General features: G+C 45.7%; 1 protein-coding gene across 1 annotated transcript; it reads right to left on the bottom strand.

Annotated features, from left to right (window-relative positions):
* Nucleotides 1-560: 560 nt before the first annotated feature.
* Nucleotides 561-16,671, bottom strand: LOC144134206 (kelch domain-containing protein 3-like). Its single transcript, XM_077667164.1, has 9 exons — nt 16,662-16,671; nt 15,967-16,125; nt 13,162-13,349; nt 9,501-9,720; nt 6,380-6,466; nt 4,822-4,930; nt 3,383-3,468; nt 2,160-2,238; nt 561-624 (listed from the first exon to the last, which is right to left on the bottom strand). Exons 1-9 carry the CDS (start codon nt 16,669-16,671, stop codon nt 561-563), a joined length of 1,002 nt encoding a protein of 333 aa, XP_077523290.1.
* Nucleotides 16,672-21,862: the final 5,191 nt, after the last annotated feature.

Genomic DNA, 21,862 nt, shown 5'->3' with positions numbered 1-21,862 from the left:
TAATTTCTCTTCGTCATCAATGGTTCATTCAAGACCTACGATCCGGTTTTTCAAGATGTTTGGTCTTTGTGCACAAAGTGCACAAAACTGTCTTGCTGATTAACTACATACCAAGCTCTCAGATTTTAGCAGAAATAACAAGATTGTGTTGCTGACCTTTGATTGTGGATAGAGTAGCTGGTATAATTAAAGTGTATTGACTGTTCTGAAGACATTCCTAGTAATTTCAGCATGAAAGTAATAAATGGTTAGAATTTGCAAACTTTTCCGCCCCATGCCAAGAGCGGTGCGTGCGTAGTGCGTCTCTAAGCTCTCGTAAAGGTGAATGCACTTTTGCTGAGTCACTATCGAGAATCTCCGTCTCGAAGGCAAAAGTAACTGAGTTGTATTCGTCAGTGGAAAGTATGTTAACTTCTCTTTTACTCGCCACTATGGAAGCGGAATTACATCGCGCAGATATGGGCATGCCTCGTGCGAAACTATACAAATATCCCATTCATAACTCTTACCGCTCCACAAATTAATGAAAAATTCTATTCTAAGCATGCAAATCGTCTTGTCTATATTGTAACTGCAGCCTCCTCCTCTGGCTTTTGTGTATCTTTATATCCGGAAACAACATATCTGCAATCAAAATTGCAAGATTGAAGATAACTTGCAAGCCCGCTTCCCATCCTTTTTTAATAATGACAATGTCACGCAATTCAAAGATCGAGCCGGACGATCGATGACGCGCTCTTGGAGGTCATGCGGTTGATCTGCCACCTGCGAGAGCATAGCGTAAGTAGGTAACAGACAGAGAACTCACGGCGCAAAAGTGTGCCCTTTATTCTGGCACGCGTAGCACTCGCGTCCCTCTATTTACAACCCCAGGATCTCTGAATGTGAAAATAAAGAGACAAACCTACCAGGAAACTGCTGAAAGTTGATGAGATGTAGTGCACATCTTTATTGGTTGCAATAAGAAACACAATCATTCCGCGAAATTGAACGCGTTATGCAAGGGTAGCTCGTCGATTCATTAGATCAAGACGGCTGATTCAACCATCGGTCCGGTTGGCACTTGTTGATATTATCTACGATATTTTGGCATAACGGTTAGCAATGTTCGCAACTGACTGAGGTTCGAAGGGTGTTCGGTGCAAAGGTAACATGAATATAATTACCAGATCACCAAAGATCTCCTGCGGCAATTCTGCTATGGCAGTCAGATTAAACATCAGGAATTCATTGAATATTTTTCCTGAAATTATTTTTACTCTCAGCCGAACCGCTACACACGCGACAGAATTTTACTGAAGGGTGTTCACGGGCACCGATAGGAAGAGTAAGGAGGTGTCTCGTGGGTGGTGCTTTTGGAGAGCAGCTGGCTTTCACATTATTTTAGTGCATTCTATCTTGCTTTCGCTCCTTCGTTGCACTGCTGGGTGCTCATTAAGAAGGTGCGGGGCGTGTAGAGGGTAGAGGTTGGTGGACCGGCGATTGGTGGGGCTCTGGAGGGTAGAGGTGGGTGGCTGGATGGAGAATGGCGCTTCTAGAGGCTGAAGGTGGACAGTTTGAAGTGTGGTGGTGAGGTGGATCGAGGGCGGCGGTTGGTGGGTGGACATCTATTCAGCTAGGTGCGTGCGTTGAGGACGTGGCTGGTGGTAGGTGCTACAAGGCGGGCACAGGCAATCAGTTAGCTCATTGGTTTCTACCAATATTGGCCAAGCTCAAGAAAAACGAGGTAAACTGAAACAAATGCCAGATATAAAACAAGCAATAAAAAAGTAACCGACTCTGAAAAGGAGTCTTAATATTAAGATAACCAATCAGACGCTAGAACCCAAACTGAAGTTTGCTTTGGCCTTCTGTAATATCTTAATTTGTTTCTTCTTCTACCGTATTTTCGTTTTGCCTTTTCATGACAAAAACTCACGCTAAATCTAAGTGCCTTAGAATCCCGCTCCCGTCTAATTGCTAGCTACAGGATGCAGAAATGTACGTTCTATTGTTATTTATTCTTTCTTTAAATGGCGTAGCACATTACTCCTAACTTGCCATGTGAATTATTCAAAGCTCCTTCTAAATGATTACTGTTGCGCGTTACTGTGATGCGCTTTGAACAGATTTCAGCTAGATTAATCACACAACAAATCTGGTCAGAGAGCGTGACTTGCCTATTTTCTTCCGGAAGTTTGCTTATGTCCAGGCGGCAGTCGATAATCACCAGCAGACATAGTGTCTTGAGGGATGGCGCTGAAAAACACCGATGCCGAGACATTGCAAATTGGATTAGCAACCAAAGCAGTGTTAACCGACGTCAAGAGGAATGGACAGACAGCGGAGTTCAGTGGGAAGAAAAAAGTGGTGTGATGGCCGAAACATTTTGGCAGACCAAAAAGAAAGACCCGACATAAGGCCACAAGCTGATGATGCCATCATCTACTAGCAGCAACATGAAATGTGACGGTAGATTCAAGGTTAAAAATGATGTGTGTTTTTACCGTATTAGAGGATGAGAAAAAAAAGTAAAGGCACTAAATGGTGCCAGTGAAAATGTATGTAGTGAAAAGAAAGAAAAGCTGCTCCTTTCTTATATTCAGGAAGCAATAGCTTTGTAATGTAAAAATTGAGTTCTCCTTACAATATTGCTTCCATCTGTAGCCCAGGACTGTGTGTGCGGGCTGTATAACATATAATTGATTGAAATAAGTACTATAAAATAAATTGTCAATCAATATTTCAGTAACTTGGCAGATGGGTTGGACAAAGTTATAGTTCTTTTTCAGAGCTAATGCACTCTGACGTCCAAGTACAAGTCGAAGAGTCGGACGGAAGCTTTAGTATATGTTGCGGACAGTATGATAATCTTGTGCTCAGTAATATATATCTTATACTTGTTGATTTATTTATTGCTTGGTTTTATGCTTTACTGTATAATCCGTTCACCGATGAAACCAACAGAACGGCTGGTGAACCGACGATAATAATGAGTGCGAACTAGTGACTTGTGGTGGCGTTGAAAATTCTGAGGCGCATGCAAACTGTACAAAGTATGCAAAAAAATAACCCGAATACTCACAAAACGAAATTTACGTGCTTTAGCAGGCCCAAACTGCAATTTGTGCTTAGTGCAGAGTGACCTAAAGGCTCACGATTCTGATGGCGTCCTGCGAATAGCGAAGCTCACCTAGTGCTTTAGCCAAAGAAAGCGAATTATGAGTTACTTTCTCTTGCAAAAATGTGCAAGTTTACGAGTGCTGTAGAAGATGTTGGCTCTTGTACTTTGGCGCACCCTCCGGGCGTGTCTCCCGATGCATTCGTGAGAATTTGCCCGCTTCCACCCCGTAAACCTTCGTTCCATCTCTTCATTGGGAAATGTATGCTCTGCAATGCTCACCAAATTCAAGGACATGCAGGTCTGGGTGGTCCTCAAGGGACCCGCTCTCGCTGGCTTCTCGATTTCTCTCCAGGATGTTTTGCTGGCTGCACAGGCAGAGAGATAGCAGCAGTGAAAGAAAAAATCACAAACGCATTCGATGGGCAAGAAAATGGCGACTTGGAGGTCCGTGAGGTAGCCTATATGTTTGTAAACATTTAGGTAAAGAAGAGGCCAGGGCCGACTGAAGCCTGCACTTTTTACGTAACCAGAATAAAACGTGGTGAACACATCTTTCCAACTAGATACATTTAACGGCAATAGACGGGTAGGTATGAGGGTTTTAATGTCCTGAAGCTGCAAGGAAGCTATGCCCGAGGATCAGCGTTATGAGGGCCTCCACAAATTCTGACCGCAGAACGATGGTAACGCGCACAACCCTAGCTTAGAGGAGCTTTGTGCAACTTTGCTCCTGTGAGAAATAATAATCTAAGGCTAACTTCCCACCCCATGATGTTCGCGCAATCACCCGAGCACCAATGCTAGGGCGTCGCTGCGGCGGGTGTTTCACATGTGGTGTATTGCCGTCCTACCAGCGCCAAAAAATCGAAGCCATATTGTTAAAAATGATGTTGCTAAAAGGCAGCGCACACGTATCGCTGAAGCTATGCTGCAAGAGGGAAGGTGGTATCATACGCGGATATACTTGACGTTTCACCTAAGACTTCATACAAACTCTAAAGAAAGCCTTTTTAATTTACAAAAGCATTTTTCCCCATAGCATTATCAGTGCTGTAGTACATCAGAATACAGCTAACAAATGCTAACTAGCAGGCGCTTTTTTCGGCACAGCATTGTCGACGGTGCACTACATCAGAATAAAGCTCACAAATGCTGACTACAGGGTCGGCTAACTAATGTAGAATACTTAACTTGTTAACTAGTAATGTTAGGCTCCTTGAGTTAGAGGCGTGTACCCAACGTTAAGTGATATCGATATCAGTTTTCAGAATTTCGATAATGCGGTTACCCTCTGCGGTGTAGCCTAATAAATATTGGCTAAATCATGTCAAAATACATGCACTTCCGAGAAGCTTGCAGGCAAAGCAACTTCTCCAGTGCACGCAACTCGTCGAGATAGCCGAAATTTATTCCTCCACAGCGCCGAGGGTTACCGCATTGTTCGCAATTCCAAAAACTGATATGAATTTTACTTATGGTGGGCTACACGCCACTTAATAATTAAGGAGCCTAACGGTAATAGTTGAAAAGTTAACTATTAAATATTAGGTAACCAGCGTGCTAATCAGCAACTTTTGACTGCATTCTGATGTACTACACTGCTGAAAATGCTATGGAGAAAAAAGCACCTTTCTAACTCAAAAAGCCAATTTTAAAATTCTGTAAATTTTTGATTAACACCTTGTACACGTATGCACAAAAACAGCTAGAATACGTACCTGGTGCCACCGAAAAGGAACATTCGGTCACCGACCATGCAGCAGCAGTGGCCGCGGCGGGGACTCGGTCCCTTGCGGAGCAGCTTCACCTCGCTCCATTGCGAGCGCTCTGAACAAATGTAAGCGTGAGCGCGTTATGTATCATATAGTGTAGGTTACCATGGAGTGAAATGTATCTCCACTCACTTCAAGAGGCAAACCTAATGTAAGGCGCCATACGCCCCAATAAATCAAAATATCTACATATTAACCTAATATAAAATACTACGATATCGTTTTGTTCTTTTTTACCGGATTGTAAATATAAATACAAAAAGAAATCACCTGGAATAACCATACTACCGAAGAACAGCTGGTTTAGGGTCACCTTTGCTGTGATTAACCGAATAAGAATGGTGTTCATCTGTTTTAGTGCCAAGAAATTTGGTCGAAGATGGAGCACAAAAGACAGAAAGAGCAAATAATTATAGAGAGGAGCATTTAGAGATAAAATAACACTGCCGCGTATAAGAACATGGGACCCACGGCGCCAACTGTTCCTCAAAAACGAATCTTGCCGTGAACAGTGCTAAACAGTCGGCGTTGCTCCCATTATTCAAACACTAGACAAAGAACTGCGGTGACGAGGGTCTCTTTCTTGCTTAGGAAAGAATTTCCATGATATTCCTTGAGTGAAAGCTCACCCACTTTAACTCAAAGAGAAGGCGGCGTCTTAACACACATAGCTGTCTAGTCGACTGTGTTCACGCAGGAGGCGATCATAATACATGTGAAGTATTATGATCAGAAACTCATTTCGCGAATGTTAATATAGCGCCAGAGTGAAATGATTACTTTCTGCTTCTACGAAGTAAGATTTCGGGTCACTCGTCTGCGTCGGTGAAAGTAGCAGCCATATAAAGTTTCAGCGAAGCCCCTCGCCAGATTTTAAAAAATAGAAGAGCGAGTTGACGGGCTAGTTGGTATTGCATGGTGAAGGAACAGCGCTAAGTACGGGACAGGAGACAAACGTGTTTGTGCCTCCATGTTTGTCTGCTGTCCCGTGCTTAGCGCTGTTCCTTCACCATTTAAAAATAGGCTTTTAGACGCAAAACGATGGATTTGAGGCCACGCAAAACGTGTGTTGGCGAATGTGAGCAAATGAGTTGATCATATTAACTAGTAAGACGGTTAATTAAATTCCAATAGTTATCTTTACTATTAAAGATAGACTTCTGCTTGCGAAATAGAGATATGCTGCTGACCATTCGTAAAGCCATATCTTTTGTCTGAATTGTAGAAAACACGAATTCTCTGCGCGCAGTGGCTGATCAAATTTCATCCATTTCTCTCGAAATTCACAAGTCACGTGGCTGAATTGCCCGCTGAGCGTCACCCATCAGTGAAATTTACTCGTGGGCACACGAGCAACGTTACCATTTCGTCGCCACCTAGAGAGCAATGGTCAGCCACAATTCACTAATTGAAACCAAGAGCCTAACTGTGCGACTCAAAAAATTACTATTAAGATTTAGTCCGCTTAAGGGAAAAGCTTGGTGACTGAGTTGCGCGCAAGTACCTGGATTGTACTTGTGCATATCTCCGAAGAACGTCGCCAGGAGGCCATTGTAGCCTCCGAACACGTACATCTCGCCATTGTGGACAACTGCAGGCGAAAAAGTGCGGGAAATTAACTTTAGGTGACAGCGCCACATTGAATATTTTGCGTGTGGTACAAAAAGCGCATTAGGTACGCGCTGTAAATCCATGTAAGCCAAGACCAGTTTACCATAGTTACCAGTGCAATCTAGACTAGTGTGAAAACACTGTGAAGTGACTGCTGATCATCGTCAATACGTATATTGGGCAATAAAGAGCATTTTTGAGGCTCTTATATTATACAGCCCTCTCCTGTTCGTGAAAGAACAGGCTCCCGAGCGTCTCAGGCGATATCTATGACCGAGATAGAGATTTAGCGACTGATTGTTACATCTCCTAACTAGCACACAGCGCTTCGGATGGTTTTAAAAACTCTTCAAAAGCGTTAGAGCTATCACTTAAAACCAACCTGACTCGCAGCGAGCAAGTCTGGCCTGCAGGTTGTTACAGCATTTCGCTTATTAAAGCTATTCATCTGGACAGCATAAGTTTGCCATGAAAACACCAACAAGGTAAGTGCCAGAATCCTTTGTGAATTCACGTGGCTCATTTACTTGTCACCTAAATTACCTTGGATACTTTTTCGTGGGTTTCGTTGCACTCGAATTATTTGCCAGCTGCCAAATAAAATAGCTACACGTCACAGCGCAAGATAACCTTCCGTGAGGTTAGTATGTCCATAGTTGGCGACACCTTTTCAGACTGTTCTCCGAACTTCATCGTTAATTTTGCTCTATCGTTAACTGCTGCTTCTCGTTCACCAATCAGCGCTGTTTGAAGAAAATGGGGACATTTCGCTGTCTCACGAGGCGAGGTTGCATACTAACTTTTCCTGGGCAAGAGCTACTTGCTAAATCTCTTAACCTTCATTAGCGAAGGATCACCTAACGCCGCGCGGACGTCTATTCTTGTAATCGTCAAAAAAAGTCAGAAAGATAGTGCACGAACATGAAGATTATCATTGCCGTCTCTTCCTCCTCGCTAGAAAATCAATACTTATGAATTGTTTCCTGCGCTGACACAAACTCCTTTCGACACATATAAAAGATCAATAAGATGTACCGAACTTGTGCAGTGCCCCTGGCGATTTGAGTGTACGGCGCTACGCGGCACATGATAAGAGCCGTGTAAACTAAAGGGGTTTATTATGATTTCCTGGGTTTGTTGCAGAAATGCTTGCACTAACCTCCGCTCAATTTGACCAGTACATATAAGAGAGAAAGCTATCTAAGCTTTCATCAAAACATGATTGATGTTGAATGTGATCTGATGTTAAATTATTTTCTGCCCTAAAAATTGCTTACCTTAGTTAATTGAAATAGAACTTTAGACAGCCTTACTCGGCGAAAAGCCCGAAGCCACTGAATTCAACCTGCCCAACCAGGGGCGTCTTGGCTAAGCTGCATAACTGAGCCTCACATTGAAAAAAAAACTTGCCGCTTCCTAATTTCATCCTGAAGAAAATTCGTCAGGATTTAGAAGTTGGCCTGCCCCTAAATATTCCAAAGGACCCCCCTACTGTTAAAGCAGCATCACCCCTGAAAACGCACGTGGTGGATAACTGGGGATGAGCAGGTGAAATAATCCGATTTCGTGGGTGCATTATAGTGATTAGTGATGAATCAGGATGGACAAAATTGGATTATTAATGTATTGACATGGAAAAGTGTGCCGGGTACGTATAATGCAATATGTTAATCAAAGGGAAGGTACTCGAACGTAACGAACATCAGATATTCAGATTGGTCGGCTGATGACATCACGACCCTCTCGGCAGCCAGAGAATTTCGTTACGGAGAAACCGGATGGTTTTTCTCAGTCTTAATAACACATCATCTGCCTCGCTTAACATCAACAGGCCTTAGAAAACAAAGATCTTTCGGAATCATCGTGATGTCATGTCAAGGATATCAATCATAGTAACGTTGCACTTCTCTGAACCGAAAAATAAAAGATTTTTCCTGCTGTTGTCAGCTGAGCGAAGCGCAAATTATTTTTGTGCTTTTCATATAGTTTACACTCCGTAGCTATTGCTCTTAAGTGGCTTTTACGTTTCCTTTCTTTTCACAATATTTTCTTTCGCACAGAGTGGCGAAGAATTAAATTCCGAATAGATTTTTCTCTATTTTTGAGCGCTAAATACTATTTGTAATTTCGGCTTGCGTAACGAAATTCTTGCTGTATTTTTCTCGGTTCATCACTTTCTCGGTTTTAGCGGGAGCGATGCTTTGGATGAAACATGATTAGAGAAATCCTAATGAATTTATGCGATAGGTGCGCTTCCAGCGTTTCTAATCCGAAAAGCAGTACTGTCTAGCTGCGATCGTCATTAAAATTCAGGGGGTCACATTGTGGACCTAAAGTGCAGGGAGGCAAAAGCCTTTATTGCGGTGTTGCTGCTTGTGTCGCTGTTGTGTGGTTAAGATGTTGATTAAGTACACAATTGTTTGTGAATCCTGAATGCTGGAGACACTAAAGGCCGTTCGGGAGGCATCCGTCTGATTCGACGCCTTTCCGCAAACACTCTCCAGCGTCCTTACGCTTGACATATATCAGTGTAGGCAGAGAAAAAGAAACAAAAATAATGCTGCTCTACCCCACCGCCTGAGGCACAACGGGCTAGACAAATATTGGTGTGGGCAGAGAAAAAGAAAGAAAAAATAATGTTGCCCAGCTCGCAGCACCTATATAACGAATTAGCATATATTAGGTTGGGGCAGCCTAAAGAGATTGTAAAATAATAAGCCCCTGCCTGCAACAAGAACTACATATGCGTTGGCAGGGAGTAGCGTAGTCGTTAGCACGCTCGGCTGCGGAAGGGAAGGATGGCGGTTCAAATCCCGCCGTGCATAAGGATTTTCTCCTACCGAGTTGACGCTATTTGATTGAGAGCTATAGTGTGACAGATTTAGCGGACGGACGGACGGACAACGATGACCCATTACAGGCTTCCGCCTTAAAATTCCGTGACCGGTATTTTCAGTGAGTTTCTTAAACTGCAAAGAGCTGATACTTTACACAGGGGTGACTCAGCCGCTTACACGAGGAGTGGCTGCACCTGGCGAGCGGCGTGGATCCCCGGGTGACAGGGTGAACCCACGCGCCTTTCGCCGTGTCCAGGTAGGCGAGGCGGTCGCTGTATGCAAAGTCGTCGGGCAGGTGTGCGGGTGCCGCGTCTGAGCCGCGCCGGCCGCCCCAGACGTAGATGCAGTGGCCGATGGCCACGGCCGAGTGAAAGCTTCGCCACTCTGGAGAGGCACCCTGTCCGGAGGGAAGGTACGCACAAACAGGTCGTCATCGTCGCCATCAAATTGCGGATATTGCACTTGAAGAAGTCATGATCATCATCAGCCTGACTAAGCCCACTGCAGGGCACTCTGGAGAGGCACCCTGTCCGGAGGGAGGGTACGCACAAACAGGTCGTCATCGTCGCCATCAAATTGCGGATATTGCACTTGAAGAAGTCATGATCATCATCAGCCTGACTAAGCCCACTGCAGGGCAAAGGCCTCTCCCATGTCACTCCAAATAATCGTGTCATTTGCCAGCTGCGGCCACCGTATCCTCTCAAACTTCCTGGTCTCATCCGCCCGCCTAACTTTCTGCCGCCCCTGCTACGCTTGCCTTCTCATGGAATCAACTCCAATGGTATGGTTCAGTGGTGGCCTCTCATGGAACACCCACGTGGATAGCCTTAAGTCGGAATTATCACAGTTTACAGGCTGCCTCTACCGAATTCAAAACTTCATTCCATCTTGGTTGAAGCTGACATTATATTATTCTCTGTTCTACTCTAGGATAAGCTATAGTATACTATTTTGAGGCACAACAACTGCCTCAAATTGCAACAAATTAATTACTTTCCGGAAGAAAGTGCTACGCATATGCGAAACTTACTATGAGGATAAACCGAAACTAAGAACTCACCCAATTTTTAGTAAGTACAATATTCTGAGGGCAGACCAGGTAGACTACTTCAAGCTGCTACAATGGACACATAAGAACAGACTGCATAACGCACCTACGGAGAGTGTAAGCCCGTACGACATCAGAGATCCGAAAATAAGAATGCCAATAGTTAGAACAAACTATGGCCGGCAAACACTACCCTTTCAGGTTACCAAAATGCTTAATAGAAGAGACATTCCCGTTAATTACAATAAAAAATACAATACAATACATTCCCTGCCCTCAAAAAGGATTGTAAAAGAGCTCTTTTCTTCAGTCATGTTGTCTACTCTTCTCACTAATATCTTTTCCGTGGAAGTATAGCGTATAGATGTTTTGTCTCTTCTGCAATTAATCATGTTCCCTTTGCATCTCCTATTTTTCTTACTTGCGATGCCTGTACTGTTCGTATATTTGTTCATGGACATATTTTCTTTCTGTGCTTGAAGGGGAAGAGGAAAAAGGGAAAATGAGGAAAAATCTGTTTTAGTGTATTATGTTGCATATGTATCATGATTCTTAACATTTTTATGTTGTACCCATTCTATATTTATAGTGCAATTTTCTGGTTGAGTGCCCTTTCCTTTTACAGATGTATCTTTGTGTTTCTTGTATGCAGCGTATGCGTTTGGGTTTTGACCAATGATACTGTGTTTGTGCCGCCCAGCCGCACTGTTATATGTATGTATGTATTTATACAAATTTTTTGCCTCTTTGTCATGCACAGGGGGCTGAGGCCTCGTCAGGCGATACCAAGCCTTTAGTATCAGCCCTCTCTTAGGCAAATATCTAAGAAAAAATAAATAAAGAAAGAAAGAACTCCGTTAACGTTAAATGTGCACTAAAGAGGAACCTGAACTCGTCTTGTTACCGCGGGAACTCAGTCTACATGTTTCGAGCATTCTTAGAAACTTCGAATTATTGGCCTCTGCTCCCTAATTTAAATCGGAAGAAACATCCCATCCCCCACTTTTTTTTTTGCATTCAACCCTGAAGATATGAGGAGTCAACCAACGCGCGCAGTAACTTTCAGGCAGTCCCGGGGCGGCTTCACTTCCGTTTTTATTTTGTTTTTTAGGTTTCTGTCAATAAAATCTCTCAGTTGCAGACAACATAACCGTAAATTAACCAAAGGAAATAAAAATACGCGTGGGTTCTTTCATTTACGTATCAGTCCTTCGATGGCAGAGCTGCAAGCCGCCGCGGGACTGGCTGAACGACATTCCACGCGTATGTCGACCCCTCCTACCTCCAGCGTTGAATTAAATAAGAAAAGCGGGAGCCGACACGGTTAATTTGATTTAAATTAGGAAAATCTACCGCACAGGACAATAATTTGGAGTTTCTAAGAACGCTCGAAACATCTAGATTGTGTTCCCGCGGTAAAAAGACCAGTCCAGATTATTCTTTAGTGCACCTTTAAGGACCAGTGGTTATCTTTCCTCGAAGGGGTACACACAGAAAATTTCAAAGGCGAAAAGAAACGACTACCCGCCGGCCTGGCTCCGTGTTTGGAGCACTCGGCTACTTAGCCAGAGTACCCGGGTTCCAACCCGACCGCGGCGGCCGCGTTTCGATGGAGACGAAACGCAAAAAGGCGCCCGTGTGCTGCGCGATGTTAGCGCGCGTTAAAGATTCCCAGATGGTCGAAATTATTCCGGAGAGCTCGACTATGGCCCCTCTTTTTTCCTTCACTCCCTCCTTTATCTCTTCCTTTACGGCGCGGTTCGGGTGTCCGCCGACATATTGTAGAAAGTTGCTGCGCCATTTCCTTTCCTCAAAAACCAATTTTCAGTTCCATTTCAAAAAACGACGCGATTTGTTCGATGGCCGTAAGGATATGAAATTTAGTCAGTTTTATTCGCAGGCGTTAGCTGAGCATAATTTAATACGATTTCGAACGTTGTTCGAGCAGCCGATCCGCATTTTCAGCCCTATCAGGTGACGTCAAGGTGCATTTGCCGCAATTGTTGTGACGTCACCCAAAGCAGAGGATGTAAACAGGAGAAACCAGTTTTTCCCGGTGACGCCGACGGCACCACAACGTGGTTAAACCAGGTTGGAAGGTCGAATGTGACGTCAAGGTGCATTGTAGAGCTGGCTCTGAAGCAGTTTGAAAGTGCCGGTACAAAATATTTTAGCACTGACTATTCACACCATGCACTGGTGTTTGCAGCTCATTTTCATGTTTGCTATGCATATAGGCCGTTTTAAACGAAAAGCACCGATAACGAAAAACTGTGTCTGCACCTATTTTTCTCGCTACTCGGAATTCACTCTGTTAAAATAATAGTGTATTCCAATTGGCCATCAGGAGCAAACTCTCATTCTCCGCGAAACCCTTGGCCGTGTTTCAATGGCCGATTTGGATTCAGATGCTGAGAGTTCAGATACTACTTTAAGAAGTGTTGCGCTCCTTCCGAAATTCATGGCGAAGGTTCGAGTCGCTTATTACAATGTTACTTAAGAAAAGCAGAGATTATTTATTTATTTACGCATGCCCCCAGGGCCCAAGCATTATAGGGGAGATTATTCATTTGCATAGACTTTCAGGTCCAGATCATAATACAGGAGATTATATGTATATATTCTAAGGGCCGAAGCATTGGTCTAAGTTCTTCTTAATATGTGCTCCGACCGGACTCGTTTCATTGTATTTGTCTCCAATAAATTACATTTTAACTCGAGTTTCTTCCTTAATTCCCAGTGCTAGATCAAAGAACGGAGCTAGAACCAAAGGTCCCTGTTACTCACCCTAGTGACCAGGAGGTGCCACTTCATGGTGTCCAGGTCGAGTACGTGCACATCCTGGGAGAGCCGCACATCATCTTCTTCGACGCCGCCAAACACGTACATGCGGCTGCCCACCACGCACGCCGAGTGGCCCTCGCGCGCTGCCGGCGTCTCGCCCAAGGTTCGGGGACGGAGCCACGTCATCGACGCTGAGCAAGTGGAAGGTGAACAAATCAGTGCCATCAAGAGGGCGAAGAACTTGAGACGAGCAATTAAAGGACTCCATTCGAAACTCAGACAACACATTGCCTTTATTAAGAAAAGCAATTGGTGCACATCGTCAGGTCCCACAACGCTATTCTTCCTTGCAATATGTTAGATCCGGACCACCATCTCTTCGTACCGTTCTGTATCTGCAATTTGCAACGCCTGTGGTCGGAATGGTAGAATATGGTGTGTGGCTTGAACATGGCAAATCTGCACGTGGGCATTAAGGTACACAATTGTATAGGGCGTCTAGGAACCTCACATCACCTCATAATGGCATCCCACAGCACACGCCCTTGTTTGAATGTTTCTACTCTGGAAATGCAAGAGCCGTGGCACAATTTCGATGAAACGACATTGTACACAGAATCCAATTGCTATAACGATCGAACCTACTTGCATGAACAGGTGGGTCTGTCTGAGTAACAGACGAAATATTAGTACCTCGATTTGAGGAGAGATCTGGGCCCTCCTTCCGAACCCTAGGCGGGCTCTAGCCATCCCGACAATAAACTAAAGTAGCTGTTTCAGCTTGCTGGTCTGTGATCAAGGTTAGGAAATGCAGCGCGACAAGAAAAGAGGACAAACGAAGAGGTCAGCGCCTGTGCTGTGAAATTTTTCGTTTGTCCTCGTTTTTATCGCGCTACACTTCCTAACCATGCCCTCAATAAAGGAGCTTAAATTTGAATTTTCTCTAAGAGTTCCACGCCTTCAGCTCGCGTAGCTGGAAAAATGTAGACCGGAGAAACATATTAAGTGGAAGCAGTTTATTCATCATCTCTCCCCGATAAGAGCCCAGTGTTGTCGTATTTTGCACCGCTAGCTCTTATCAGCTCGGCTCTCAGCTTCGCGCCGTCGTCATCGTCGGCATTCCACCTGTCCCAGGTGGCAACGTAGAGAGACAGGGGGAATGAAATTTAATAATAATAATATTTGGTTTTTTGGAAAATGAAATGGCGCAGTATCTGTCTCGCATCTCGGTGGGCAACTGAACCGCGCCGTAAAGGGAGGGATAAAGGAGGGACTGCGAGAAGAAAGGGAGAAATAGGTTCTGCAGTAGAGGTCTCTGGAATAATTTCGACCACCTGGGGATCTTTAACGTGCATTGACATCGCACAGCAGACGGGCGCCTTTGCGCTTCACCTCCATCGAAACGCGGATCCCCATCTCCATGTTTAAAGAAGATGGGTGAACGGGAATGTATGAGATTGGAAGAAGCGGGTGGCAAAGCGGAGAGAGGGAAATGGTCGTCTCCACATTGAGGGGACAAGAGGGGGGGGGGGGGGAGTATGAGTGAGACGAGAATTGAGAGAGATTGAGAGTCGCGTGTGGCCAAGTTGGTAGGCGTTCGCCTCCGCTGCGAGAGGTGGCTGGTTGGAAATCTCCCGCGGACAAGGATGGGTGCAAGCGATCCCCGGCCCGCCGCCAGGCGTCATTCTTTGCTCCCACACCACAGCTAATGCAAAAATATTCGCGCTACACACTCGTAAGCGTCTAGTAATTTTTCATCACCCATAGGACGAAACGAAACAGTTTTTCTCACACGGACCGAAGTGGGCCCTTTTCGATGCTCCTGTAGAAAATAGTACTCTTTTTGTTTCGCTATTGCCGTTAAATCGCATAAGCGGGCGGCTATTGGACCTGAGGCTAACAATCAAGTGGTTTCTGAATCAGAGCGGTCGCCGGCTCTATACCATGAATTAATATGAGCATTATCATTATTAGACTGACTGCGACAGCTTCAGGACAGTGACCTTTCTCACATCTCTCCAACTGACAGCGTCTTGTGCCAGCCGTGGCCACCTTATCGACACAAACTTCCTCATCTCATCGGCTCGCCTAACTTTCTGACACCCCTGATTTGCTTGCCGGCTTCTGGAATCAAACCCGTTGATCTCAACGATTATCGCTAACCCTTTTGTACATTAAATGCCCTCCCCAAGCTCGATTCTTCGTTTTGATCTTTAGTAACATGTCACTAACCCTCGATTGCACGCTTCCAACACATCTACAAAATTCGTTTCTGCATAAAATAGAAAAGAGACCTCTTTAGTTAGATAACACTGGCAAACAGTCACAGTAATGAAGACAAAACTCCTGTCCAGTCAAAACCGAGCGAAGCACTCACGGATGGCATCCATTTTGGGCGTACATTTGTCTTCGTTACAAAAATGAAAGCTGCAGGAATTCAGTCCTTCTGCGTTCAATGTAATTGCTACAGGTATTTTTTTGCAAAATGCAATGGCAAACTTGCGCGTCTTCGGTATTTTAGGCCGCAACATGGCACTTATTTAATACAACGAACTGCGAAATTCCGTCTGCGCACCCCCTAATTAGCGGAACTCTTGAGGGCCCTTTTAAAAAAAAAGCCATACATGCATATATACGCAACAAAAACCTTGTCTAGACCCATTGAGCCCCAGGAGTGCCCTCATTTTCAAGGCCTTGAGAAGCCAGTAGCCAGAATGCCGATCTGCCGTCACGCAGTCCCGAGCGTGGCTTGTCTTTCTTCAGCATGCAAGCTATCGACTCGGGAACCTAGCCTTCCACTGAACTGACCGGTGTCGAAGCGATAGAGGATGTTGCAGGCTCCGTCCTCGTTGCGTCCTCCCCACAGGTAGGCGTACTCGCCGTACGCTACCACGGTGTGGCCGGACCGCTGGAAGGGAACGCTCTCCAGGTTTCTCTGCACGGGGATCTGCGTCCACCGAAGGGAGGCTGCGAAGGCATACCAAAACGGTTTGCTTCACTGCATGAGTGATTCGCACTATTTCCCTTTTCCCAGAGGGTGATAGGGAATTGACATCAGTGATAGCACAATACTGTGAACAAGTGCTTAGACGTACAGAGGTAATTTTAATGACTCTTATTCAGAATGATAAAAAGATATTGCTTGGCATTCTTACGTTTCGCCTCAAATTGCGATTGACCGAGGCTGCCACAGAGTCTAGCGAAGAGACGCGTCTTTTGATCTCACTGTTAGATCCAATAACAGCTCAGTCATGACGCCGTATCAGCTGACGAGCTTCGCCTTTTGCTAACACAGTGCCAGCGACGAAGTGCTGGATAAACTAAAGACATAAAACGGCACATGCAGGACACCGAACACTTTGATCCGCCTAGAACGCTGATCTCTAACTACACTTAGCCACAAAGTATCCGAAAATATTTCGAACAGACATGCGCGCTTCACTTCATGCAGTAGTTGATTTCTCGAGAGTGCTCCCTGTGCATTAAAGAGAAAAAAACATCACCTCTTCTCATTCAGTGGCTTCTTGAAGGCCTCCTGACACAACTTCCTAACGTCTGCGCGTTTCTTAAAGACGCTCACGTTTGTGTTTCAGGCTATAATCCTCATAACCTGTCCGACTTTAAACACCACATAAAAATGCATGTAAGGCTGCAAAGACATAATAAAGCCTAAAGTGACGCATAGAACTCGTGATATATAGAACTCGTCATATGGTATCTTTCAGTAGGAAAGGCAATATCGATATGTTTTTGGTGGACATTTCGCGCCAGTAGACATCAAGACTCCCTCAAGCACAGTCCTAAACAGCGTCCTTGACTCAGGGGTGAGGACAGTGAGTTTACAAGCGCATAATAAGCTCCTGAGCACGCTGTGAAGTCTCAGTGATGCAGGACTGCGCGATATCTCTGGCGCAGCGTGGACGGCAACCACCATGTGCTGCTCGGGTGAACTGGGGGGGTGATGCGAGAGCTTGAAAGGCACGCTCCAACGACGTTCAGATGTTGTTCTGTGGCAACACAATACAACCTATAGGCATGAGACCTTGGCTCCATTGCTGTATGCATGACTCGTGAACGCGTGGCATGAGAAACGCATGGGATGAGTGCGCTTTTGAACGATAGATGCCTTATTTTGCTTGGCACAAGATAGCCTTAGTTGCTTATGGGTCAATAAACACTAGGCGGCAATGTTAGGTGCCTCAATGGGGAAGCTCTGCATCGGCGCCCACTAGTGGCCACTGCCGCCTTGATCACCTGCCGTGGTTGCTCAGTGGTTAGAGCACTCGGCTACTGAGCCGGAGATCTCTTGTTCAAATCCGGCCGCGACCGACGCTTTTCAACAAAAGTGAAACTTCCTCCCTTTCCTCAAGGTATGGTTGAGGCATCCATCGAAAAGTCGGCCAGTTACTGTGCCTCCCTTTCCTAAAAATCAGCCTTTGAAAACCATCTTTCGCTCTGAGCTGGAACTGCAGGACCAAAGAAAATACGTTTAGACTGAACAGCACACATAATTGCTGTCCCAGGGCAAAGCTATGCTTAGATGGGAGAGGCCCTCAAATGAAAAGTGCAGTTTCTCGAAGGTTGTTGACTACAACATTCTTTGCTTGCTGGTAAAGGAGCTACAAAATTTGAACTTGCGCCTACCATGTGGCAACTTTCGTTTAAAGAAAACAGACGAGATGTGTAATTTATTATAAGCAGATGCTAGCCAAAGCTTTGGAGCTACTTTAATGCGCGAATCAACAGTGTAACTACTGTTATCTGCGTTTTGGAGCGAACTTCGCTATGAAAACCGCATTCTGAAAAATCAACAGTCGTAGCCTGTGCTTCTACGCTTCCTAAAGAACATGGCTACAATGGGATCTGCTGAAATAAAACTTGGTTCAAAAAGACTAAAAATATATACTGCATACATGAAAACAAGCGCTGCAGCGGCAGATGAACTTGTATTGGCCGCGTTTTTCGGCAAAGCTCCGCCAGGTGTCTCAGCATCTAATGTCAGGGATTTGCGACACGTGGCACTCCAAGGTTGCAGCACTTCTGAGACGACACGTACCCGTGTTGAGAACATGCACGTCCATGGGCCGGCGCATCGTCTTGACCTCGTCGACGCAGTAGCCGCCAAACGAGTAGATTTCGTCGTTGACTGCGACCGCCGCGTGGTTGGTGCAGCAGGGTCCACCCTCGACACGCGCCGTCCACATCCTTGGTTCACCGCAACTTGAGTATCCCGCTTCGGAAGGGACGCGCGCACATAACGCCAGTGTTAGTTGGGTATAAAAAGAAACACTATCGTACTCGGTCGTACGTACGGTTTGCTAATTTGCGCCTCTTTTCAAGACATTTTGTGGAGGTAAAATTCAAACCGCTTATGCTCTATTGTAAGGAAACATAAAGCAGCCCGCGGTTGTAGGCCCGAAAAAAACGTTCAGCTTCGGTATGCGCTTCTCCCTAAATGTAAGACTGGACATTCCCAGTAAAGGAGGCAGAAACGTAAAGTTGGTGCTGTCGTGACGGAGTCAACACCGAGCACAAAAGTGCACAGGCCGGCCGCGACTAGAAATGGTTCAATGTAACGGTCGAAAGGTGAGGGAACAAAAATTTAGCGAAGAGAATTAGAAACGACAAGCCCTCAGCAACCACGTCGGCCGAAGCGGCGCATTTTCAGGAATCCACAAAGTGGGCTTACATGAACACTCAAGGCAGCGCGGGCCATCGGCAACTGATGCCAACTTTTCCAAGCTTTGCACCACATGAACACTGCTTCACGGGGCTTGTCAACTGAGTCAAATCTACGGAGGTAACAACACGCAAGAAGGCCTATCTTCGCAACTTTACCACTATCATTTCCACGCCTGTTTTCAGCCCAGAATTCATGTCCTCTACACCGAAAGAAACCATTTATCTCCTGGTGCTTTACATGCCCTATTCGGAACCATTTCTTTCTCTCTCGACATTCGCCAGAGCATCATTGGTAGAAAGCATCTATCCGCATACACAGCGCCTGTGGAGGGCCAGCAGTGCTGAGATTCTCTCAAACAGCGTCTGGGGTATTGTAGTTTGGTAAGGGGCATGGAAGCTTTTCGTCTAGCGAAAACGTTACGCTTGAGTGTGGACTCGTCGCCTACTTACGTGATGACTGGACGCTCTCCGGGCCTACTTTTCACGGTCTTGAGTCGTCGTGGATTTGGCTTACCGCCCTGAGCAGCTCGGGTTGCGCCTTGAATCTTCTCACGGCGTTCCGAAACGTGCGCTTCTTCTTCTTCTTCTTCTTCACCCCATGTATATGGCACATACCCACGCGGGGGGATTGGCCAAGGTGTAGTAGAATAAACAAAGAAGTTTTCATGGAAGATGACGACAAAAGTGTAGCACCAATCGTGAATTTTGAAAAATCAATGAGTAAAAACAAAGATTCCTCTTCTTCTTCTTTGACGGCTGCCTTTAATCTACGGGCTTTACTTCTTTACTGCCTGAGGACTGCAGACCGTAGAAAATACAGCGAACAGGGCGTGTATTGGGTGAACACATAATGCAGCATCAATTATTGAAAGAAAAGGTAACGAAAAGAGGAGCACTTATAAAAATGGCTGTGGTTTAGCTCTGGTTAAACTTGGAGTTACGCGATAGCTACAGCTGGATGAGTGGACTCGCTCAGTTGAATTGCAAAGTCAGTCTTTCGCCGCTCTCGTCTTTGTTGTTGCCTTCCTGACGTGGCACATAACCACGACGGGGGATTGGCCAGGGTTCAGTGGGGAGACCCCATTGAATTGAGTAAACTGGTGCCAAGCTAATGATTGTGCCTTGGGTGGAATTTCAGAGTAATTAAAAAGAAAAGGAAAAAAACTAAATATCGGGAGAGAATATTTGAGAATTAAATATATGAAAATACCCAAACGCGCTCCCGTTTCGCTGGGTTTTCCTTCTTCATCTTTGTCCCTGGACGTGGATTCACCCTCTCTCCTTCTCCCTGTTTCCACTCCCCCACTCAGTTCCCCCCCCCCCCCCGCCGGCAGCTTCTCCGCGCCACGTCACCAACCACGTGACCAGCCACGGCGCCGCCACGCTGAAGGCTCGAAATGATAGCGTAATGTAACTATCGCTACAAAAAAAAAAATGCCCGTGGTTTAGCTCTGGTTAAACATGTAAGGATGCGATAGCTACAGCTGACCAAGTGGAACTCGCTCAGTCGAATTGCAAAGTCTGTGTTTCGCCGCTACGTTTCGGTGTGCGTTCCTTCTTCATCTTTGTACCTGGACGTGGATTCACTCTCTCCCCCTCTCCACTCCCCACCCCCATCTCGGTTTCGCCGGCGCGCCGCTCCGCCGGCACCTGCTCCGCACCACGTGACCAGCCACGTGACCAGCCACGTGACCACGTTGCGGGGCCGTGGCGGCGCCTCTACACTGAAGGCTCGAAATGCTAGAGTAATGTAGCTGCCGCCACAAAAGGAAAAACTAAATGGTCTCTTCTGTGGTACGCCAAGATTACCCCACTGAACGAATGCATGCTTGCCGATCAATGTTTTGATCTCATAAGTATAGAAGGTAGAACGCAAGGAATGTTATCACTGAAGAAACATTTATGCACTTATTTTCTTGGTCAGCTGTTTTCAGGAATCCCCCAAGGTGTAGTAGATTTGCAATAAGGGAGTAATTATTCACTGGAATCCATCTAAGCGCCGACATACGGGTACAAAGGAGAACTATACAGCTTCCACAGAAACTTCTTTCTTAGTTAAAATAAAAATTCGTCCTTGTCCGGGGTGAACCCGGGACGACCACAGCACCGTAGCCGTCACTTTACCACTGAGCTAAACTGGACTGCTAGCATATGGTTGGGCGAGAGCGAATTGATCAGTGACTTGAAGCTGGAACAGTGCTGGGGAAATGTTTACGGGAATCCTTTACATAAGTTACAGGCACACAAAATTTATGACTCTCGAGCAAATTGACTGAGAGAAAACATCCTTATTTTACCGAATCTTTTTATAGAATAAGAATGGGCCACCTGGTCGCGGCCCCGTTGGCCTTCCCCACAAGCTAGGGCTGGCTGTTAGAGTCATCGCTGAGCACTACTGCCTGCCGCTGCTTATTTGAACTGTTTGAAATGGAAAAAAAAAGCAGAAAGCCGAGAAAAATATCCCGCTCCACTTCCTAAAGGTGCACAAAGGAGGATTTTGTCTTCGTCTTATTATCAGAGGATCTTTGTCCACGCGGTGTGAAAATTCTTAAAAACTGCGAATTACTATTCTCTGTGACAGATGTTCCTATTAAATAGGGTTTAATGGCACGGCGCCCACCTTCATTTTTCTTTTATTTCACTGCAGCGAGTTGGAGGAGCTATCAAACATGGTTGCCATGGCGAAAAGCACGCGCGGGGTGCTTCCGCCCAGTCGCGTGGTAGATTGCTGCTCGGCCGTTGGCGGAGAAATACGTGAAGTATTCTTTGAAAATGTGCGGGTTGCGGGTCGACGTTCTGCAGCCGGATCTGACAGTAGGGCGCATCACCGCATGTCCTTGATGTGGCGAACTTTCCACATTCACGCACGTTACATGCTCAGTTAAGCCGAACCACTTAAAGTCGCACAACGCGGCGCTGGAGCAGTGGGAGGTGACGATGGCCAGCGCCAACCTGGAAGACCAGGAGGTGCTAGTCGCCATCGCTAAAGCGTCTGTGGAAGCCACTGAAGACTTGGACTGCG

Source organism: Amblyomma americanum, chromosome 5, assembly GCF_052857255.1.
Source record: "Amblyomma americanum isolate KBUSLIRL-KWMA chromosome 5, ASM5285725v1, whole genome shotgun sequence".
Classification (NCBI taxonomy): domain Eukaryota; kingdom Metazoa; phylum Arthropoda; class Arachnida; order Ixodida; family Ixodidae; genus Amblyomma; species Amblyomma americanum.
This window is presented reverse-complemented; position numbering and strand designations above follow the sequence as displayed.

What these genes read in the sequence shown, in the direction of transcription:
- LOC144134206 (XM_077667164.1), bottom strand. An exon ending in TTCCTTTTCGGTGGCACCAG is followed by an intron (nt 3,469 to 4,821) that starts GTACGTATTCTA and finishes CTGCCTGTGCAG; the next exon opens with CCAGCAAAACATCCTGGAGA. An exon ending in CCTGCATGTCCTTGAATTTG is followed by an intron (nt 2,239 to 3,382) that starts GTGAGCATTGCA and finishes GGTGTTTTTCAG; the next exon opens with CGCCATCCCTCAAGACACTA.